The sequence below is a fragment of the Calliopsis andreniformis genome, chromosome 5 (genome assembly GCF_051401765.1).
Source record: "Calliopsis andreniformis isolate RMS-2024a chromosome 5, iyCalAndr_principal, whole genome shotgun sequence".
Taxonomy (NCBI): Eukaryota; Metazoa; Arthropoda; class Insecta; order Hymenoptera; family Andrenidae; genus Calliopsis; species Calliopsis andreniformis.
The window spans coordinates 3,548,925-3,573,310 of NC_135066.1; the positions used below are offsets into that span (position 1 = coordinate 3,548,925).

Genomic DNA, 24,386 nt, shown 5'->3' on the forward strand with positions numbered 1-24,386 from the left:
ATGGCGAACATCAAGGTGGCTGTGCGAGTAAGACCGATTTCCGTCAGGTGAGCACTTGTCACTTCTCGATCTTAGGTTTTGGAGCCATTCCAGGTTTTATTATTTTTAGATAGGATTTATATCTCTCTTTAGTCATAAATAGAATAATTAAGTACGATATTATGTATATAAGTAGATACTTTAATAATTAATATATTTGTCAGTGTATTTTGTCAAGATTGTACTCAGTGGTCAGTGACAGTCTTTTAAGTATTACATAAAAATGACTCACATGTTGTACCTTCGGTTAATGAGGAGAGGTGTCCCCTGACCCACTAGGTGGGTCATCGGTATCTACAGTGGCGGACTATACATAATACGATTACACACTTTCCTTTCGTAATAAAAAGCTACAATTTTGGACTTATAATCATTTCCTTCGTATTGCGCTTTAGACCCTAATAGACCTTAATTCGCCACTCGCTCTCCCATATGTTAATTTTAAATATTCTTATTACTACTGGGATTATTACTGGGAATACTCGAGCAAGGCGAAACCAGAGGAGCGAAGGTCACAGGAAATGGAGCAAGAGATTGAAGTTTCTGAAGACCAGTTGGCACGGTTGGGTGTAACAGCGGGTTGCACGAAATAATGAAAACAGTGGCTAAAAGTGCTAGGTTCCGAACAGCTTTTGCCATTAACATTACGCCCAGTACCCGGTGTATTTTAAGAAACAGCAAAAACCGACGGAAGCGCTCTCCTTCTCCATGCTCCCGATACGTGTACACAGTGGCAGGAGTAGAGGTCAAGGTTTGCTTTCTCGTTCTTCGCCGCAATTCCATTTTTCTTGAACGCCTCCCTCTTCTCGTCTTTTTACGACTGGCTCTGTACTGAGCTGTCGACTAACGTCTGCTGGTAACGCGCACACCAGCTCGGAGATAATTATTTCGAGTCGCGGCCGAGGTTTCGCGCGGGAAACGAACGGGGACGGATATCTGGAGGCAGATTTATAGGGCTACGCGGTGCGCCTTTGAGCCGCCACTTATGAACTCGTTTCTATACTTAGAAGAAGGGGCCAGAAGCTAGGACAAACTAACAATTGCTCGGGAAACGGATATAACGAGTCTCGCCGAGGATGGAGACGTGGCCCACCGGTCGACGCTCGCAGAGCTCTGCTGAGGGGAAGTTTTAGCGTTGGAGACTATCGATAGCCTTCAATTTTTTAAAATAATTAACAAATAATAGAGTCTTTTAATCACCATTTTTGGTAATATTCATCTATAGAACTAGGAATTAGATTCGAAAGGATTTATATTATACGCCTTCATGGACTCAGTCTCCATAATCATTGTGTTACTAAAAACCTTCTGACCTTCCCTTCTTCCAAATTACTAAACTGAATCCACCCTGAACCCTCCCCTCAGTGCACCCAAAATCCCAAGAACGCGCCAGCACCAAGGCCTTCGAGAAACAAATCTCGCCCCGATCCGAAAACGAAATCCAATAAGATCCCATAAAGCTGCCGACGTCTCGGGGCAGCAGACGTCGCGGAGGGCGACGAGGGGAGGCCGATGGGTTTATTTAAAGCGGCGAACCTTTCGTTCGACCCGATCCAGGGGATCTTTCGGCGACAAAGGATCGACCGATCCGTGGAGTGATGTACGCGACGGTGTTCATCTGTCGTAGGAGCAGCGCGACGCGCGGATGACACACGACTCGACGGTTTAACGACTCTCCCCAACAGGAATAGCGAGAGTCCGGCGTCCGTTCTAGAATAACGCTTGACTCGTTTGGTCTCTGGCGCTTCCACCATGCTGAGAAGGGACTGGTTGGGTAATAACAGCGAGTGCTATTCGCGTACGCGCCGCGACGGGTTCATTCAAGACCTCCTCGTCGAGGTTTTCTTGGGAAACCGTCCTGTTCGTCCGATGCTTCGCGCCGTTTGCTCACTGGAATGAGTAAACGGCTTTCCCTTGGACCTGGTACGTTTATACTTCATTCAGAACTTCATCCTGCGGCGGGCGAACTCGATCCAAGGAGGGAGGGAAACAGGGCGGCGATGAGACGTGAGGATCGATGGAGGAATCGATGCTGAAGGCGAGGAGGAAGATTCAAGGGGAATCAGCTGTTGATTTTGGACCCTGCATTGCAGTGAATGGGGTTGAATTTTGTTTAGGTATCGGGGTAATGCTATATAGAATTATTTAAATAATATTTGAAAATTTAAAAATTTGAAAATTTGAAAATTTGAAAGTTTGAAAATTTGAAAATTTGAACATTTAAAATTTGAAGACCTGAAGATTTGAAGATTTGAAAATTTGAAAATTTAACGTTAGAAATAACGTCATACCTACTTCTCATTATTTCCACATGCTGAATTATGCAATTCTAAAGCCGCTGCTGGCCGAGGAAGAAAGAATTCAATGAGTTCCTAATGCGACTAACGAGTTCCATGGAAGGCACCGGAAGTCATCAGGTCTCAGAGGAAGCCTCAGCAGTTTGACCCAGAATGATCTGTTCGTCTAGGTATCGAGGACCGAAGGGGGGTTTGATTTCGCAAAAACGCGGTCGGTGGCACGAAATTGCGGCGATTAGACCGAAATCGGGGGCGATAGGATCACGCGAGGATGGAGGTTGAAACATCGTATGCGTCACACGCACGCGAGCGCTGTACGTAATCGCGGTAATACTCGCTGTCACGCCAAATATTGTGCCATACGACAGAATGCGACCACGAAGACAGCTTCGCCATGATTTGCTTATGAAATTCGTATGGATCCTAAGAGCTCTTCGATCTTTGACCCTACTGCGCAGTTTTTCGATAGCTCCTATTGGAAATGGAGGACTCCATAAGCTAAATTTCTTCTATTACCATTTCTTCCATCCGATACTGTAAATTTGTAAAATATTTCCACATGATCCCAATTGGTAATAGCCGAAGTGGGAAGAAAATTTCAGTGCCTGATGTTCTCTGCTTTAGGGAGTTCAGTTCAACGGGGTCAGAGGTGGTCGTTCGCACGGATTCGAATGGGATCTCTCTGACGAACCTAAAGGTGTCCTCGAGTAAGGCTGGTGACAGTCGCGAGCGGACACGGAGATATGGTTTCGACTATTGCTTCGATTCTTCGAATCCAGAGGCGGAGAATTTCGCGGACCAGTCGAGGATCTACGAGACTCTTGGCCAATCTGTCCTCGACGCCATTTTCTCGGGTTACAATTCCTGTATTGTGGCGTACGGGCAGAGCGCTTCGGGGAAAACCTACACGATGATGGGGACCAAGGTATTTTTTCTGATATTTCAAATCCAATCGAATACCTCCAGGAAATCGATTTAGCGGTTTAGTAACTTCAATCAGCTTTTATTCTTTCATGTTCTTAACGTGAAACAAATAGACTATTATTAGTTGATCGATGAGAGGAATCTTTCTTTTTCCATCTCTCGTCTCCCATATTCCTTGATAAGTTGTGGCAGATTTCATTGAATGATTCTTAATTAAATTCTGTATGTTTTAAACGTAGCGCCTGTATCGCAAGCTACGTTTGTCGAGATTCAATTATGGAAGAAGAGTTGCTGGATCGCCGCGGGTCATCCAGTGACCGACAGTTAATAACTGCAATTTCGTACATTTCTCTGTATACTCCCCGCCCTTTCTATCAATCCATTACCCCTTTGCATAGTAATTAAAAAAATAGAACGAACAGTTAACAAGGTTTTTTTTTTTTGATATGTTCCTCGTAGGAGGATCCTGGACTCACGCCACGACTTTGTGAAGGGCTGTTCTCCAAAGTCGACGAGGATAAGAGGAACGAAAAGACATGTTGCGTTTCTGTCAGGTAATTATTAAAAACTACTTTCCAATTTCTTTCACTGCCAAGAATTTAACAAAACCTTTTAATCAAATTCCCATTTGAAAACTCTTCTTTACAATAACGTCAAATTTATTTATTAACAAAATCTCTGAGGCAACTTGAAAGATGTCCAAATTTAAAAGCGTGCTCGTCATATGTACACTTCATCGATATTGTCAGCAGTACAACAGCAGGTGACAACAGCTCGAAATACTAAGCTGGGAGGGAAGTTTGTCGATAACCTGGATAGATGAGAAACGTCTGCGGGGTGATAAAGCGTTTATGCATCGATAACTGTGGGAAACTTAACATTCGCGGCGTCTTTCACGCGTACCAGGGCATCGACGAGCGTCAATCGCCCGATAAAGACGTCCCAGCTCTCGGTCAAGGTCCGTTTATCGGGTCAATTTCGCCTACAATTTTCGACAGACGTCAAGTTCGTCCCTCTCCACGATCGACTCAATTCCGAACAGTCGATTCGCCGCTGACTCGAATCGGATCATTGCTAATCCCTCCGTTGGGGTAAGTTTTACTCGCATTCTCGTGTAGCCTGGCGTCGAAAGGCTTCGCGAAACCCCTTTCTGTGAATAGTTCTGTCGGGCTAGCATTACAGCGATGAGAAGTTTATCGTCCTCTTTGTTACACGGTTTTCCTCTTTCTCTCGTTCTCCACTTCTCTGTCAAGCTAAGTTTATTAAAGTGGATAATGCACTGAAAATAGTGTGACACAATTACCACCACAGTCCAATTTTAATTTGGATTATTACTTGTGCTACAGTGGTTTTAAAGTGAAGAGTAGTAATAAAAAAACTTCAACATAAGCTTTGTTGAGTTTTTTTTTCGGAAATTGCAGAAGTGTCTAGGCAATTAATGAATGCACTTATGTTAATTGCAGTGTAGAGGAAAGAACGCGACTAGTCGAGTGAAACATCGTGTGTGTTTGTGTGTGGGAAGGGTGAGATTGGTGGCGGTGGAATGGGGAGGATAGACGTTGAAATCGGGCTTAGGAGTCGCGAGCTTGCAAGCGCTGTTGGCCTGGATGTGTCTTGTAAGCTCAGTGCCCCGTGACTCGCAATCCTAGGCGGACGCGTCAGCTCGCTGCACCTGGGGTAAGAGCCACCCCCTGTAACTGTGATTTGCACACTTTTTGGCTGTTAGACGTTTCGTCAAATCGCGTTGGGTTTCGTATGAAAAATGGAAACAGAGTGCATGGGACCGACTGCGTGATTTGACGTTTTGGTAAGGGCTGTTCGGAGATCATCAAACTCACCCCCTTGCACTTAATTACACTCTCTTATTAGAAGTTTTTCTTTAACTAATTTAATTAAATTTGAATTCAGGTTTTTTTTGCACCCTTTAAAAGCTGGTTTACTTCTTCCACCCCTTCACCACAGCACCGTAGAGTCTCCATCTTTCTAAAGCGTCGCATAAAAAGGAGAAGCAAGCAGCAAATCGATCACATTTAACAGCAACTTCCTCCAAGCAAGAATTTTACTGGAAACGTTCCTGAAACTTCCTCCAATCTTCGATTCACACTTTCCTTGGTAAACACCGTTTTATTCCCGTATTAAACGCTAACGGGGGATGCTTCGAGCTCGACGGCGCGAGGAGGGGTGCAAATGAAAAAATAATAAAAAAAGAACGCGAGGAACTTAGCGCGCGTGGTGCAGGAGTACTCGTAAAAATTGTATTTATCGTTCGCGGGAAATATCGATTCCCCACCCCCTTCCCTTTTTTGCACCGTTTCGTCGATGAATGGAGGAGGAGAGGGTCGCGGAGTTTTATCGGTTCTCGGACAGCAGGGAGAATTCGTACGTGTAACCGAAACGTGGCACTGGGCCCTTTCCAAAATTGTTAAATCCCGTTTCTCCGTAATACCTTGTGGAACGGCGTAAACGCGATAAAATTCGTGCCACGGGAAATATGTTCGCCGACTTTGACGCATCGCTCGTAAATTCCCTTTGAATCGCCCGGGCTCCCCTTGACGAGCGTATTACTCGTAATGGAACGGGGAAAAATGGCCATAAATAAGGTTTCGAGGTGATGCAGCCAGTGAATTTGCTCAGATTCTTTGTGTTAGTCTAGGGACAGCTATTCCAGCTCGTTATTTTATTTAGAATGAAAATCTAACGCACATTCTTTGCTGAATTAAGCAGGTCAATTTTTTTCGTGTCATATAACTCGTGAAATTACGTTGAATTCTTGATTCTTGATTTACGTTGAATTCAATACTTTTGTAATCTAGTTTCAAGCGTTGATTATATCCCGAGTTAAACTACTTGTCTATGTCTGACCACGTACGGGGCGTTTCTACTCGCCATACAAAAACAGCGAAGAATGTAGAAAGGATTAATCTTTTTCTGGATTACTAAAATTATTCTATATTATCTTCCCCTAGATTTGTATTTTAAGATTCCTCGAGGATTTATCAGCACCAAATCAGCTCGCACGTTCCCGATAGGTAGAACAACTTTTCAAAACGTCCATCGAGAAGGACAACGTCGACTCGACGCGCTCCTGCATTCGTAATGCTGACATTACGGATGAGAAACGAGAAGCACGAAAGCATAGGAGTCTCCCGATAGTTCGCGGCGTTCCCCCCGCAAGGATTTTTCCATTGGCGAACGCGGAAAATCATGGAGAACGGTGGTTGATGTATTGCCGGATAACCGAATCGGTCAGCTCACGCGTCGTTCTTCCTTTCAGGCTGTTCCCGTGGTCCTCGTCAGTTGTCGACGTAAAATCGTTAAGTGGGTCGTTCGTGGAAAACTCGAGACTCGGCGCGTTGCCCCTGCACGCTGCTTCGTCGCGTGAACGCGATTCAACTCCTCGCGCTATCACCGAGGACCGCCTCATCTCGTGCAAACTTCTTTCATTTGCCATACTTATTTCAATATTTAACTTGGTCAGAAAGCCATCCTCGCCATCTTTCTCTTCCTGTCCCGAGACACTCAACAGCTACCTCGTCGCACAATTCTATCGCCAGAATACACATTTTTTCTCATTCATACACCTCTGGAAGATCGCCAACCGCTCCACGCTTTTAATTTCTTTCTCACAACTAATTTCCGCCGACGTAAAGGAATCGAGAATTGATTGGACCGAACGATCCACCAATTCCGCTTCAGCGGAAGAAGCAGTGCATGTTTCCCCCATCGGCACGAAGAAACCAACATTCATCGTCGCGAGTGGTCTTTACACTGTTTATCATCCGTAACTGGCCCGTGAATCATCCTTTGTTCCACGCTCGTTCAAACAAAAAACCAAACCTAAAAAAGGGGCTGGAGAGACAGATTTACGCGTGTCGTACGAGCAGAATCGTTCGTTGCGACGGCATACGCAGCGAATACTATAAATTCGCATTTATACGATCACCGGCAGTTATTAAAAGTGCCACGGCGACTGGTCGTTCAGGGTGGAGGGAGGAGGGGCAGGGGTTGGAGGAAATATGCGTCCTGTCGCGGGACAGAGGGGTGCGTATCGTCGACTTCGAGCATAAAGCCTCCGACCATCGTCATTCATGTCCTCTCTTCCTGCGAGCCAGCTGCGGTCCACGCGAAAATCCTCGCGTAGAGCGTGGCGGGATTTAGGAAGCGAGATTTTTCAGAGTGTCCACCGCCCTCGTTCGTCGTGTTTATGCTGCGGTCGTTAATGGGCCCGCCCTCACTAAAATATTTCGAATATCTTTTAGATTAAAACGTATCTGAAAGCTACGCTCGCGCGGAGTGGTAATTCCTGCCAATGCACGCCATTTCGATATATCTTTGTTGGGAAATTTTGAAGATCCCCCATCACTGCGCAACCCCTGGCTTTTTCGCTTGAGGGATTTACGTTTATTGACGGCCGTGATCTCGTTCGTGTTTGTCGACGTGGACAGGTTAACGAGTCGCGAAACGTACGGAAGATATTTTACATTTTTTTTTTGTTTTTACATCGAGTCTTTTGGTACTTTTTGGGGCGGTTTTTCTGGGACAAATATATAGGATTTTAAACACAACTTCGGTGAATGTAAGATATGTGAAGGACTTGATAGTGGTCTGTGTCGACGGATGTTGTGGATGCGGAGATATCACGACGCTGCAATCTCGTGAATTCCAGCGATAAGACTTGATAATGTTCTCCACACTTGGCAGGTACCGCACGCAACGCGTATAAACAAGCAACCAGCTTTTCGACGTCGTCACATCGGCCCGTTCGCGGCAAATGCTTCCTTTACACGGCTGTTTAAATGATTCATCGGTCGGGACGTGCATATTCCTCAAAAAAGCAACGAATATTTGAACCCATAGTTCCTAGGTGACACATGAGAGTGGAAATGGAACCTAGAAGGGGCGTATTGAAAAAGAAAATTGAAGGAGAGAAAAAGTTTCTTGGATTCGGGCTTTCTTGAAGTTGATTTACAGAGATTTGCGAAATACTAGGTATTGTTTCGCGAGATGAGAAATTCAAGATGAGATAGGATGAAAAAGTGATTCCAGTTTGACAATTTGATACGACTTTCATCTCTTGCCTGCAAAGAGACCATTTTCAAAAAGGAATGAAGTGAAATTAGAACATAAACCGAGGCTTCACAGTCTACAGTTCGTGACATTTACTGAATATCCAAGATTCATCTTCAAACAATCACTGTGCTCGCGAAAGTGGCAGTTGGAAACAAAGAAGAGGAAACCGAAATGGTAAAAAGTAAATGCGTGGTGCTTTCTCGATTCGACTCGAAATATCATTTTCGCTCGCTTTTAATAGCAAAGGTCCAGCATTGAGTCGTTGCGCTTTGTCCCATAAAAGTCTTCTTTTTCGCTGTTCAAGACGACGACCAGGACCAAGGGTGGCCATTCTCTCATTGAAAGCGGTGTCCATTAAGACACCGGGCTTCTCTGACGCAATTAAAGTCAATCTCGTACCCGCTTAATAAGGCGAATAATAGGATGTTAAAACGGGGCCACCGCTATCGTGTCTGAAACGACGACGCTTAAAACTGCAGTCTACCCTCAAGTAAGAGGACCGTGGTATTCGCTTCTCCTTTTAGCTCTGCTCGTTCGAGTCGAATAACTCCAAACAGTGACCGAAACCACCGTGCTCTCTTGGAAAAACGGCCTTTTTATGATTGTTCACCGGTGCGTGCTGCGAACGCCATCGTCGTTGGCAAGAACGCCGCGTAAACGAATTTACTGCTTCCCTACGAGTGTTTTAATTCTTGCGAGAAGAGGGACGGAAGTCTCCAAGCTTTACAGAGAGAACGAGAACGAAGTCTAGCACTGACGATGGTTGTTGCGAAAATAATGGATCCGTGGAGACGAGAAGGTGGAAAGAGCAGGAAATGACAATGGTAACGAGATTTTAATGTCAGCAATTGGCAGCTACGTTCAACTACATGCTGGCAATTTTTAAGGCATTTTTTACTTGTCTCAAAACTGAAGTCGAGAGCTCAAAGTTTAATCGAGGCATCCAAGTGTATTGGTTCACGGATAGAAAAAGGGGAACAAGTGGTCGAAGGTGTGGTCTGAAAGGACAGACAAAATAAAGACACTCAGAAACAGTGTGAAACGAGGGTGGAAAGGGATAGCCTAGAGGACCACGGAATTAAAACGTACCGCAAGCATGGGAAGAGCAGGGCGAAGGAAAACAAACGCCGATGGTACAAAAGGAAGGAAAAATAGCGGCAAACAGAATTAGCAACGTGTATTTGCTCGCTTGCGGTTGCGAGCATTTGTGTGAAAAAGAAAGCAGACGCAGGAATACGTGAAAAGGGAGATACAGAATGGAAGAAAGGTGGAAACACTGGGGAAGCTTGAATGAATTTTCCGCAATTGTCTTTGGGTTACACAATGATATTTTAAGTTCGTGGTCAGTAGGTGGTTGTGAATCAACCCTGGGGTTCGTGAGAATTTTTGACAATGTTGGATGAGAACGTGAATTATAATTGTACTGTTGGATGCAGGAACAATCTCAGCATAGTCAAGCCTTTTCAAGCCCTTTTAAAACCATTTTCTACATTTCTGTATCGTGTACAAAAAGATATTGATTTCATTTATATTCTATTAATAAAAATATACGGGAGAAAGACTGAATTTCGAAATATTTTAGAGTTCCTCGAAATTCAATTGTAGCACAGGATTCAATAGTACAATTATTAATAACCTTTGCATCCACTATTTACCGTGTGAATCGCTGGTATACCGAGAAGCAAAGATCGCAGTGATAAAGCAAAGCGAAATGAGCAGGGTGTGCGGTGCGCAAAGTGCACGAAATGAAACTAGTTCGCGAGGAACGATCGACTGGTTAGCTGCATTCTTTCGCGCATATTTTCGCGGCGGTATTGCATATCGCGGCGGTGCGCTTGATGTTCAATTACCGCATTATGAACGCGCGCTCCCGTGTACACGCGGAACGCAGGAATATACACACGGATCGATATTCCGGTTTTGTTGTGCAATTAATTACACCTATTAGCGAGTCGTACTCGTCAATACACATGGCCCGATACCAGGGCTTGGGCATAATTTAATTTACGACCTAACAACGATCGTGTTACAACTGACACGTCGCCACGATAAACGCGACACCCCGACTAATGTCGCACGAAAATTCACCCCGCTTCCGGTTACCTCGATATTCCTGCGTTAGTTGTTGCTCGAGGAAGTCATATCTTATTCCGCTTCATGACAATATTTTTTGAGTTATATTAAAAAGGCAGAGACTTCTGAAAAGTTTCGAAGATTTATCAGGATTTCCATTTCTGGGTCACTTCAAGGTTGTGTCAAGGTTGATCAAGACTCTCCAAGTTCGTCCAGGGATCCCTCACGGTTGCTTGGTTATTCCAAGATCTCTGGAGGTCACTTAAGGTTCCTTTCACAGAATTATCTCATTTGAAACTTAATGAAAGACTAAATAAGTGTATCTGTATACCTTGTTAGCAATCTGATGTTTCAACGCACCAAATATACCAGGCGTCGAAGTTCAACGATCTCGCTAGCAAAAATCGAAGTATCGATTGGAACTGCGACTGTGTCGTCTAGATTTTTTATTTTGTCCCAAAATTAGGTTGATCGGCGATCAATTTGTTTAGCAAACGTGGAACGCACAAGAACGATCCAAGGTCCGTCGGGCAGGACGATTCGTCCGCTGCTAATTGATTAGGAACCATCGTCATTAGGCATCGGCGTTTAACGTGATTAAGTCGCCGAATTCGTACGCGATAGCATGCCGTGCAACCCTTTCCCATCCGCAATGAAACGGTAACCGATCAAAAGCTCCGCATTACTTATGGCTGATTGATCGATAGAACCCTCTACTCCCCACCTGCACCCCTCACCTTTTCCCTCTCGCTTTCTCTATCAAGCTTTCCCTTTCTCTGTTCCTCTACCCCTCGACACCCCCTGAAGCTTTAATTCGACTGCGTCCAGCCTTCGATTCCTGGTCACTGGGATCGAAATCGTCGCAAATTCAATTTAATTTTAATTACGTGTCGATTTTAATTACACTGAGGGCGTAAAGGCGTTTGATGACTAGTTTAACTTTGTTTCGAAATTGAGGCACTGCGCTTGTTCAATATTTGTTTCTGTCTTTGCAGATTTATGGATATTGATTTGCAATAACTGGTTCGCTTGTGTTCTGTGAGAACGCTACTTTTCTACTTAAATATACGTTTCAAATTATCAATCGAGGAATTTCACGGTAACTACACCTTGGAAGTAGAAAAAAGAGCAGCAGAGCTAATACTAAAGGGGGGTCGAAGCTTCCTAACGCAGGGTAATTTGCATTAACGATGGTGCAATTCGTAGGAACCAACTAACAAGAGGAAGCTCGCCTTTCTACATCTCAGAAGAAAATTGAGCTTGACTTTAAAGAGTAATGGCTGCTTTGTAAACTCTGGTTTTTTATCGTTGCACCAGCCTAGTAGGAGGAGGAAGAAATCGTGAAAAAGCTATTTAAAGTTTTGCGAAGATAACGGGGTACCTTTATCCTTTTAATGTTTAACCCATGATCTGTCTCATTTTCTTTCTATTTATTTCTTGTTCATTGCCTGCGTTATTTAGTAGCTAAGTTCGTGATTGAGATACGAATGAAAATCAAAGGCTTCGATGACTTATTTCCTATAAGTGAGAATTTAGTGAACTATTTCAATTCAACCCTTATTGAAGGAAAGGTACTCTCTACTTAAAGGAGGCTCTAACATTAAAAACTAATTACTCATAATTAGCCACTTTACTATCCCCTATCTAAAATCGATGCTCATTTCGTGATACAGAGGCTTCTTGGCTCGAAACAAAAAAAGGGATTCGGCTGGCCAATTGGTGGTGGTTAATTAACGAAATAGGAGATGAAAAAGGTAGCGAAAGTCATTGGTTGGGGCTCGAAAGTTGTCGAGTGGCTCGCGAGGCCTCTCATCCTCATCGGGCGGCGATGGCACGCCGAGAGAGTGTTAGGACGAGGCGAGAAAACGAAAGCTGGCTCTCGTGCTAGTCGGATATTACGCGAACGAGCGGCGTCGGAATAAGAATCGATCGGCGTCGTATCCCTGAAGGAATAACGCGTCGAAAAGAGTCAGATTTCTCCTTCAGAGTCGTCGAATCGGTTTCAAGTTCGAGGTTTCGTTCGAAAACGCTCGACTGGTTCTATGACGAGAGAGAAGCAGCAAGAAAAAGCGACGGAAACTTCTGAATCGATGCACGGGATAATCGCAAGCTTCGATGGACATTTCACGCGAAAGGATGGCAAAGGGTGTCGGAGAATCGACCTTCCACAAAGCGTCGTGAAGAGTTGACTGACCTGGCCTTTAATCTCGCGTATAGTCCACTTTGACCCGATTCCTCGGCACACTCTACTTGAGGGGTCACTTGAATTTCAAATTCGAACTTGAGTGGATTTCAAAATGGACCTCCTTCGGATACTTCTTCCTCTAATGAAGAAATCCATTAATCAATTCTCTCGACACGTGCCTCAAAGTATCACTGATACGGAAGAAAGTTTCGGACGATTCAAAGGTGATTGAAGATCCTCAAAGAACCTACTTTTTATTATTCCTCCTGGTCCACAGAGTCTGAGGCCACATTTTTAATAAACACGCCATTTCTTCCCAGAAAAATGACTCTTATACTCGGGGTATCGAGGTTTTAGGGTCAAGGAAATCAGCGTGAGTCTAGTCGATGCCTAGGGCTCGTTCGATTTTCTAATTTCCGGAAGCGCGTTCGCTGCTGCGGCAGAATGAACGAGCAGGGCCCTAGTATTTACCTTGAGCTGCTCCTGAATACTTCCACCGGCTAGAAACCAGACCATGGACGACCCTATCTACTTCGTGCTGAATTCTGCCCCGTTCAGCGGTTTGTGGATGAAATACGTTACGTCAGAAGCTTAAACCCTTTCACTGGAGAACAGCAAGGGTTTTAGAAACCCTTTTGTCAGACATGCTGCTCAAAACTCGCAACAGCAACGATGATCCAGGTCAGGAGGATCTCGAGGGACTCGGCGACTTCCGGCTTTCAACATGTCCACTTATAAACGAATACTTTTAGTAGCCATTTGGGATGAGTTTAACAATGATGTCTCGGAGGTTCCTAAATTTGATTGAATCTCAGTTCGTGCTAATCGAAACAGCCTTCTAATGGACTCGATTTAAAGATGAAGGGAGGCAAAGGAAAGAATAGAGGGTGGCTGGAATCCGACCAGAAAGTGTTTCTCTGGGCGCACGCTGGAAACTCCGATCGCTGTTAAGCGGATTTACGGTCGCACGTGCGGACATTTCACGGGCAAGGCGGAGCAGATAATGACGTTAAGAAGATCCGGAAGCTTGCGGTGACCCGTGTGCTCACCTACCAGCACCGTTCCAGGGAAAACTGTGCGTTCACTGGCCGATAAATCTTCCTTCTTCGACCGTCACGATTTCCTCGCGAGAATCCCGTTTGTATCGACCCACTAAGATACGGAGATTCGGGAGGATTTTTTGTCACCCACCTGGTCACGCAACATCAGAGAGCTAGAGGACTGATGTCTAAGACTAACAGTTGGTAGCGAATCCATCAACGGAGCCGTGAAATTAACGCAATCGATCAAATGTAATAGCTGAACCGTAATACTGGCTGAATTCTCTGTTTCAGTTACTTGGAGATATACAACGAGAGGGTGAGAGACCTTTTGAAGCCGTCCTCGAGCACGAGCGGATTGAGAGTTCGCGAGCATCCTCGACTGGGCCCTTACGTTCAAGGTACTGGCAATCGGAAATGCCTGTTTCTGAGCCAGCACGATAATTGCAATCTTAGGGGAGCTCGGGTGCTTTCAGGGGGATCTCTGTGATCTTTGCAACTTCGGCCTCTTCGATGATATTTATTAGATCTCTTTAAGGCGGTGCTTTGCGTCTCTGGCTTGGCTATCCGAGCTTTCAGCTGTAGCAGTCGAAGCGTGAATCCTTCGGTTCTTCCATTATACCTTAGACCATTTTCTTCGGTAGAAAAACACTCAATTTGTGTCCCTTTGATTGACCGTAACTATAAAAATTATTGACTGTCTAGAGTAAATATTCTATAAGTTTATTATATAAGTCTCTCGTAGTGCTTTGTTCCCTGTACAAGCTCTATCACGCTCATATGGAACACAGTACGCCATCCATTAATTCCCACGGGAAAGAGACAACATTCGAAGTAGACGGAGATCATTTACTCTTAAGCAAAGCTTGCACAGCCTCTCCGCAAAGGAACATCGAAATCAAAGGAGAGCAAATTGAATGCCTTTCGAAAGCCATCAGTGTTTGCATCTTACGTGCACCAGAGTTCTCAGCATCCCACTGTACCTCTTCCCTCTTCACGAAAAGTATCTCTGGAGCTTTCAAACCTACACGCGTTTTCCTAAACTTAAATTCCCTTTTTCTCCAGGTCTGACCCACCACGTGGTCCGCACCCTGGGGTCGTTGATGTCCTACGTGGAAGAGGGGACGAAGGCTCGAAAGACAGCGTCCACTCTGCAAAATCCCAGCAGCAGCCGCAGCCACGCTCTGCTGACGATCGCCGTCACGCCAGAGACGTCGGGCGTCGCGGCCGCCGCCGGTTCCTCCGCTTCTGCTTCGGTGAGGAGGAGCGAACCCTCGCCACGCGGTGGCAGTAAACTGCGCTTGGTCGATCTGGCCGGCAGCGAGAGCGCGGCCACGTGCAGCGGCGTTCATCGGCTCAAGGTGAGTCACTCCCTAAAAATAATATCACTGGCTCTATGCCTTGGACGAACGGGGATCGATACTCTCGAAGAGCCTTTCCGAAAGGTGATGATGACCTTTTTCATTTCCTCGTGCAGACCTGTTCCCGGTTGCAGCGGTGAATCATGCTGCATTTCGAGTGCATGGGTTCGCTTGATAGAGTGTGTTCTATAGTTGCAGTTAGTTATTAACTTTATATTATCTTTCATAACATTGTCTAGTGCACTAAACATGTTCATTTTATCTTTGATTAATGTTATGATTATGCTACATTTCTAATAGAATTATAATTGTATAGTTAAGAGATGAAAGAATGCCCTGTTTACGTGTGTTCACAAGGGTTTGAGAAGCTTCAGCGAAAAGAAAGAGAAAATTGTCGCGTTGCAGGAGGGTGCGAACATAAACAAGAGCCTAGTAGCTCTAGGGAACGTGATATCAGCCCTCGCGGAGAGAGGCTCGACCGGAAGTGGCCCGGGCAGGAGGTTCATCCCTTACAGAGATTCTTCGCTTACTTGGCTGTTGAAGGACGCACTTGGCGGAAATGCCACTACCATTATGCTTGCCAGTAAGTGTCTTCCCTTTGATCTTCCCTTCTTCTGCCCCCGGTGTTCCCACCCTCTCGCGATCCATCCCGCCCACCCCCGTCCGCCCCTTTATCGCGCCACCTTTATTTTTAGACGTCTGCTCTCGGTGTATCCGCTTAAACGATGATTTACACGTTCAACGAGCAGCTTTCTTTTCTCCATGAAATCTGTCGCTAATCCGTTTTACGATTCCCGATCCTCGTCCTGCGTGGGATCGCCGTCGTTCCATTTCAAACGCAGTTACTCCTAACCACCCCCAACCGTTTCCCCGCTTCTGCCCCCGCGATCGGGATATTTAATTCGGGAAGACGACTCAGCTTCCGGGAGGCGACAAAAAAATTGGCCGTCGCTTTCCGTTTCTCTCTCCCTCTCCTCCTGTCTTTCTTCGTCCACCCTGCCTCACCCCTCCCGTCGTCCACCACTTAACTCCAGCTTTCCATAAATTCCAGTTAATTGCCAGAGGAGAATTATTATCGCGAGCCTCTGATTCATGGAATTATACCCGCGATACCCGGAGCGTCGACTCAGGGGGCCGGATGGTAATTGGTTTAAATGCTTTTCCAGGCAGGCTAAGGCGCGGAGATTAAAATTCGATAACCGACGCGAACGCGTCGGATAGCCCGGGGTAAATCGGTAAATACCGAAAGCTTTTTCAGCTTGTCGATGTAGAACTTGCATTCTCGTGACGTCAGCCTTTGCTCTGGGTCCACACTGAGGTGAACAGGAACAAAAGGTGAACAGAACGGAATGGAAAGGCTTGTGCTAGGATCTATTGCTTTCAATGTACAGTAGTTTTATAGTGTTCTGTCGAAACTTGGCGATCCGTATTCCCCCCGTTGACTTAAGTTACTATGAACTGCTAATTATTAACAATTTTTGAGTACTAAGTATTAGGTGAATTTATAGAGGGAAAATTGTTAATAATTATTATTCTCCAGCGTCGAGATTTATATTAATTCTTCAGTGTGGACCCGAGGTCGCTGTCACACCTTTTTTCTTTCCTTCTTTTAGAGGGTAACGAGTTGGGGGAATAGAGGAAAAGTGAAATATTAAAATCTCGGCGCGTAGATTAAATTAGTAGATTAGAGGATAACTAATTGGACCGCACTTTTCACCGTAGCCTTTCTTCGTCTGTTTTCCTTTTTCCTTCCGCGATAAATTTCCTGAGTAGCAGTTACAGTGAATCGGTATTTCGATTCCGTTCGTTGGAGAATTTGCTTTAGAAACTTTTGCAAACAGGCCGTAAATCTCGTAGAATTTGAACCTGTAGTTAGACACCGCACCGTAGAAAAGATTTCAAGTACACCGTGGTAAGTCTGATTCTGCGTAAGTAGATTTACGGGGTGAATTAAGGAGAAAAGAAGTCGAGTTTATGGAGTGAAGTTTTTGTTTGAAAATATACCTAAGTTGAACAAAATTATTTTCTGAGACCTGTTGGTCTCTTGGGATCGTCTCTTTGAATATAAAACAGGTTAATGCATTTTCTACATTTGCTTTTTAGTTAAAGAAAGTAGGATACTATCATTGTGTTTCTTGAAAGCAGTAGGGGTAATCGAATGCCATGGGAGTGATAGCTGTCTTCCGTAGAAGGGGAACATTTCTACATGTAAAAGAACTTCATTAGAGAAGTTCTCTTCTAATTTACGTATACAGCAGAAATTTCACACCATTTCTTGTCTTTCTTGAAATGAAACTTCACTTGTATCGTTTTAGATTGACCTGATAAAACGACAAAGAGTTTCCATCGAAATGACTGCAAATACGTTTCGCCTGGCTTATTCGATATCATTCTCCAGGGACCAGGAGGCCCGAAATTCATGGAATATAATTCACAGGGGGGAGAATAGAAAAACGATTGGCTAATTAGCGCCCAGTGGTTGTCGCAGATACAGAAGAAGCGCTAAATATTCGTAGCCCGAGTCGGGATGCGTATAATTAATCGCGGCGAAATATTCCAAACCGCTGATCATCGACGACTAATTGAATTGCTAATAGCATTCGGGTTTATTATCGGGGCGGGACGTTTAATATTCAGTGTCTGCGTTTATGATTGACCGCGTACGGAACGATAGATGTTCGGAACACCCTCCGCCACCCCCGACCACGTTCGCTCGTGACACTTTGTCGAATTAAATCGCGACATGTAGTTGATGGCGTTTCCCTTCTCGTGTCGTGAGATTATCTTCAACTAAAGAATTTCGCGGTGCTACTAAAATTCAAGCGATATTCTACTATCAATTTTTTCTAAAAATAGAATATGTATTTCAATTCTCATTTATTTTCCAGTGATTTACCGAGACACTAGGCTAATTTTCACTCTAGCTATGAGTTTCGACGGGAATTCCGTGGTGAACTAAACGTTTGTTTAATGAATCGTTCCACTCCCGAATTCAATTAGTCGCACCGTATCGCGTCCACGAGGATTGATGCTCGCGGTAATATTTTGGCTGATAGTCACTCGCCGCGATTAATAATTATCACAGGCTCGATTGTCGCGGTTCGACGACGAAACGGGAAAAATGTGGCTGGATGATTGACGATCGAATCGTGCCTAGTTGCCGTTGATTACAGCAAATTCTCTGTTATATGGTCGTTTCACAGCGATCTCGCCCGCCAGCGGAAGTTACAACGAGACAGCGCACACGTTGCGATTCGCCAAAAGGGCGCAGAGCGTGGTCAATCGACCAGTGGTCAACGAGGATCCCGTGGCGAAGATCATTAGGGAGCTGAGGGCCGAGGTGGACAGGCTAAAGTCTCTGCTGTTAGAAAAGGTACAGTACAAATGTGCGAATTGGTACTACACGGAAGAAATATGAAAGAGAATGAAACGGAAAGTTGGATTAGTTTAATCAAGCTGGCAGAAAAAAAGCATTAACAAATTAAATGAACTATTACAATGAACTAAATGTACCAGCTTAATATTTTGAGGTAGATTTTAAAGTAACACTGGATTTCCAAAGCTTATTTTCAATCAAATTTATTTATAAATCCTGATCGAAAATTATTCAGGAAAATCTAATTATGAAACTTTTGAATAGAATCTTTTACACAAAGCAACAATCATATCATGAAGCACTTCATTTTCAATCACTCCATATATGGTGAAGAATAAACAAACCTTTATTATAATCTTCCTGACCGCGAGCATTAACGAACGCGAATTTAATATGAATCGAAACGGGCAACAAATAGAAAAATAAATCAACGAATACTCGATAAATATTGGATAAAATTTCTCGCTGAATATATACGGGAATTGGTCAGAATCTATTTATGATCGGAACGCGATTCAGGATCATCCGTTTACAAAATCTCGCGTTGCACGGCCGAGTGGTCGTCTCTGGGTCGCGAAAACGTGCGAGGATAAATCGGGCAGGTTTATTATCGAGCCTGGGCTGGGCATAAACTCGCGATCGGCGGGCCCGTCATTACGCAAATGAAATGCATGAATCGTTTATTTGATACTCATTGAGCAGCTACCGTGCGCGGGCGTTGCACTCCGGCGAAACGATTGCTGATAAAATACAGTTCGCAGGTGCGTGGGCTTAATGAGTGATCCGCATTTCCATTTCACTCCCGCGCCGCGTGTATCGGAAACCGTACATTTTACAATATCCTTCGCTCCACGCATTACGTAATCGCTCATTAATTAGTTTCATCGAATATCCCCTTTTCCTCCCAGTGCCGGTGTATGATAACTATTATCCGAGATGGCCATCGATTTTCACGTTTCATTTCGGGTTATCGCGATTACTTGAACCAGATATCTGGATCATATGATTCTTCTTTCGCAGAACGTCGAACCAGCGAGCAAGGCATTGTGCTCCTGTCAGAGGAACCAATTGTTGGATCGACCCTGCGAGTCTGAGGACCAAGGACCGAGAGAGGACTCCGAAACGACAGGATCTACGGAGGACTCTGAGGAGAAATCGCGAAAGGATCAGCTGGAAGTTAAGGCAGAAGAAGAAAAGGATTCCAGAAGTCTTGTTCCCCTACGAAGGTCCAACTCCAGCGACAGCCTAACTACCAGCGAGACCGACGCTCCTCTCAAGAGATTCGGTTCCTGCGAGTGCCTCGCGACGAGGAACCGCTTCGCCAGCGGCTACAATCGCGCCAAGGTGACAGAGCTGAACCAGGAGGAGGACCAGATCAGCGAGATCCACGAATCGGTGTTCGTGGACATCCCGACGCTGGTGGCGGTCCTGATCAAGCCTGACGATAGTCTGCAGGAGACGTCGGCGCAGATCGAGGAAATCTGCTCAGACGAGGTGGCTGAAGACGGGATCGACGAGTTCATCGAGTCCAGCAACGATCAGGAAGCGTTCGAGGACGCGGAGAAGCCAGGAAGCATCGATCACGACGAGCGCAGCAGCTCCGTGAACTCGTGTCACGCTTCTGGGGATAACGAAGCGGATGTTTATCGAAACGCTGAGGGTTTGAGATCGAGTCCCGCCTCGAAGCTGAAACAGAAGCCTAGGTTTTGTAAGCAGGACTCCGTGGATGTATTATCTGTGTCTTCTAATTTGCACACCTCGAAGAGGTTTGGCTCGGTTGAAGCGATCCAGAAGAAGAAGGAGCCTCTGTTTACTTTGGAGAGGTCCCACACCAACTTGGAGAAGCGTTCCACAGTTTCAGATAGAACCAAGAAGTTGAATAATATTCGAGAAATCGAGGACCAGAAGGTTAATAAGAATCTCTGGAGGGATAGTAAAGAACAGCTTCAGAGAAAGGGTAGCAACGACTCTGATAAGAGTCTGAAGGAGTCCAATACTCAGGCAAGTACTAAGTTAAAGAACTATGCAAGGAAACCTAGCTTGGAGAACCTGAAGAGAAAGACTAGTAAGGACAGCAGTTCCAGCAGCTCCAAGGACGAGCAGATCTTGATCTCCAGCTTGACGAGGGACAAGCTCCTCAACAGGAAGAACTCTCTGGACCAAGAGTCGCCACAGACCAGAGCCCACACGCCCATACAGCGTGCCAAGAGGGCTGAAATCGTGGCGGCGGTCACTGAGAGGCTGTATTCGAGCAAGAAAGCCACGGAGGAAGCTTCTGGAGTTAGGTCCCCTCCTGAGGGGACCGACATCAAGTCTATGGCGAGGATGAAGCTGCAGGACATCTCGAGGAAGATGCTAGGGAAACGGAGACGCGTCTGCGTGGACACCCAGACCGATGCCACGCCGACTGTTCGCATGAGGGACACAGCATCCTTAACAGAGACACCCCAGATAGTCTGCCAGGATGTTGGAGTCCTGACAGACAATCACGAAGCCTGTGAATCTATGGAGGGTCGAAAGACACCGACTCTTCGAGTGAAGGACATGGCTACCCTGACGGAGAAGCCTAAGACAACCATCGTGAGGTGCAAGGATGTTGGTAGCCTGGCGAACGATCTTGAAGAGTTTGATTACGAGATCCACTCTCCGCGTAATGACTCAGGGATTTTATCTGATGATACTCAGAACTATGCAGAAAGTAACTTGTCCAGCACAGAGGTGTCTTACCTCTGTCCAGAGACCGATCGAAGAGTAACGCATGCAGAGAACTCCACCAACACGCTGTTCTCGTCCTGTCGAAGCTTCGCGGTTCAGACACCTAGGTTAGACACTTTCAATCATCGAACAGTGGAGAGCAAAGCCCCTGTTTGCTCTAGGCAGTGCTGCAGTTCCCCGCAGGAACCCCAGAATAGTTTGCCACTTAGCAGCCCTGAGAAAAGCATCATCTCCATATCTTTACCTGATACTATCAGCATTACTATCGAGAGCACCAATATTCTGGAGTCTAGGATTGCAGTTATGGACACTCTAGATCAGGAGAAACTGAAAATTAGTACCAGAGATGGGGAAGTTCAAACGGATGAAGTTCAATCAAAGGATCCCTGTAAGGAAAGCTTCTGTGCTAAAGAATTCACGAGGTCGACCCTTAGCCAAACTGACAGTAGGGTGTTCAGGATTGAGAACATCTTTCAGGACCCTAACAACGCGCCCAAGTGCTCCAAGGTGGACGTGGGTACCGTGGATCGGCCGGAAGGGACGAGGATACGAAATTCCATTACCTTCAGGAATTCCCTGGGGACTTCGTACGTGTCTAAGGAAGGCGAAGTCTGGGAGGCGAGCAGACTTCGCGGCGAAGGATTCATCAGGGACGGATTGATCACGGAGGCGTTTATCACGAGGAAGCGAGGCCTCAATTCTAAGAGACCCAGCGCCATAGTGTACGACAATCCGTGGAGGAACTGGTCCGTTCCTGGCCCTGTCAACGCAACTCGCTCTATCGATTGCACGAAAGGACTCGAAGTTATACCGTCTTCGTGGAGCGACGAGATTCCAGTGGCTGGCGTAACTTTGTCCTGCAGCAAATGCTCCGCTGTCGTTGAGAACAATCCGACGTTCCTGCGTTCGCAGATGGACTCTGATGGAGTCAAAGGAATGCCCGAAACGAAGTCCCCTTCCGCTGGTGTATCAGAGTTGAACAACAACGTAGACCACGATCATAGTTTCTCCGATGATAGTCTCGATTATAGCGAGAACAATCTGTCGAATCAGTTGACAGTGCTGAAGGTGGACGACCCAGAGCAGCGGGATGGTTCGTGTCCTCCTGATGTGGTGGCGCATACTAAGAAGGACTGTCCAAAGCTTTCAACCACTGTCGATGCAGGAAACAGTGAGTCTGTTGACTTCGAGGACAGTCACGTGGAGTTCCCGAAGAAGAAGCCAACAGAGCCCATGGAGACCACGAAGATACACGACTATAAGTCCCTCATATTAGGCAGACCTTCCTACATCTACGAGGAGCTTGAAGAGAACCCCGAGGAGTGGTCCAATCGGAATACTTCTGGAAAGAAGAAAGTGTCTTTTTCTAGTACTCATATCCCTGAGAAGAGGGCTGAACAGAGTCAAGAGAAGCAGGATTCAAAGTCGACACTGAAGTCCATCATCAAGAAGAGAAAGAAGAGGAACACGGTGGAGTCTTTGAATGTCGTTCGATCATCAAACGAAGAGACAGACAATTCTCAGCAGGAGGAGGAAAATTTCACCTTTAAAAATGACTGGAGGAAGGTGCAATCAACCAGCTCTAAGGAAACGGAGGACCTGGTAGATTTCTGCAGCAATTCTAAACAGGATCGGAAGAAGGTGAAGTTCTCCGCAAAGGATGCTTGCAGCGAATCTGACAGTTGCGAAAACGCGGAGGATGAAGAGGAACAGGATGTTTCAGATGATTGCACGGCGAGAAATATTCTTCAGGAGTATCTTACCGAGGCGGTGACCTTCATGAAGAATCTGAACTCTATCAATGAATATGTGAACGTGACGGGTATGCTCGAAAGGTGAGAAAATACTAAAACAAGATTTTTACAGCTGTCAGAAAAAAGTTACTATCACTTTCCTCTTCTAGGTGTACCGCCTCCCCACGAACAGGACGTGCAAGAAAAGGAGGAGGCCGCCGAAAGAGCTCCTCCAGCTGGAATCGCGATTACGTAGAACTGTCGGGTCGCAGGGTCAGCCCGAAGGACACGAAGGACTATCAGGACGATGATATCATTTCTACGGAGTCGTACGAGAGGTGCCTGAAGGGCATTCAGAGGCTGGAGGACTGCATCCATAGAGTGAATAGGCACAACGACCTGCTTCGAGAGAAATATGGTGTCGACTGCGAATCTGCTGGCGCTAGACTGAGTTTAGCGAATCCTAGCACAGATCCTCGTGCACCACTCACCGACGAGTTCTCGATTCCTCGTAGAACGGACATCCCCTTAGCGAGAGCCGAAGACTTACGCGATTCTCGACTCGTCGGTCCCTCGAATAGTGACACAAGTGAATGTAAGATGGAGGAGGACGACTTGGAGAAGAGGATCTTCGATCAGCTGATGAACGTCGCAAACTCTGCTCGCTGTCGCAGCTCGGGTAGGGTCCAGAGTCGCTTCTGCAAGTTGCCTGATCTTGGATCTCGAAGTTCTACTACGTATTCAAAGCTCAGAGAGAAATACTGGACCAAGGAACCATTCTCTAAGGATGTCTGTGGTAGTTTCAACTTCGATGAGGCTTTAGGCAGCAAGGATGACGAGGACATCACTAGATACGAGATCACGGGGAATTTGTCGGTAGCGAGAAGCAGCCCAAGCCCAGGGGGTATTAATGACGACTTGGACTGGATGACAGATGATGATATTCTGCCCCTGGGGAGAACTGATTACAGTTCTAACTCGGTCAATGGAACAAGTACTGATAAAAGGTTTAGTGTTGCGTCTTCGAGGACAATTGGACGCGACGAGTCACCGAGCATTCTCCCTAGGAGAGGTACCGTCGATTCGGGGATTATCGACGATGATGCACCAGGAAGAACGAGTTCAAGGACGACTCTCTCAGTGCAAAGAGTGTTGACGGACGATGCACGGGAGAGGCTTCAAGAACTGGACGATTATTCGCGAAGGATTAGAGACTGTGGGTCAAAAATGGTGGATATGGAGGGTTCGAGTGATATCGTGCACTGGAGGGACAAGTTGAAGTATCCTGGGAGTCCCAGGGCTAGGTTTCTGGAACTTCTCAGAGAGAGACGACGAATAGTCGAGAGCAGCAGAGGCACGAGCGCCTCTTGAGCGTTTCTTCGAATTGTAAATTGTATTTGCCGCGTATTTTTCTATCGTGACTCGCGTACGTCGTGTGATCCTTTGTAAATAATAGAATCCAAGTTTTCTAACGTTTGGAACCGCACTCGGGGACTCTAATTTATCGAAGCTCATGAAACCCTTCTTTATCGCTCATGTAAATGCCCTGTTCTTTATGCATTAAAAGACTTTC

General features: G+C 45.8%; 1 protein-coding gene across 1 annotated transcript; it reads left to right on the forward strand.

Moving 5' to 3' along the window:
* On the forward strand, positions 1-24,386 carry LOC143179125 (uncharacterized). Its single transcript, XM_076378183.1, has 10 exons — positions 1-47; positions 2,961-3,261; positions 3,720-3,814; positions 13,923-14,051; positions 14,644-14,989; positions 15,395-15,572; positions 18,193-18,362; positions 19,386-22,915; positions 22,954-23,377; positions 23,420-24,386. The coding sequence occupies exons 1-10, from the start codon at positions 1-3 to the stop codon at positions 24,182-24,184; spliced, it is 5,985 nt and encodes a 1,994-aa protein (XP_076234298.1). The 3' UTR covers positions 24,185-24,386.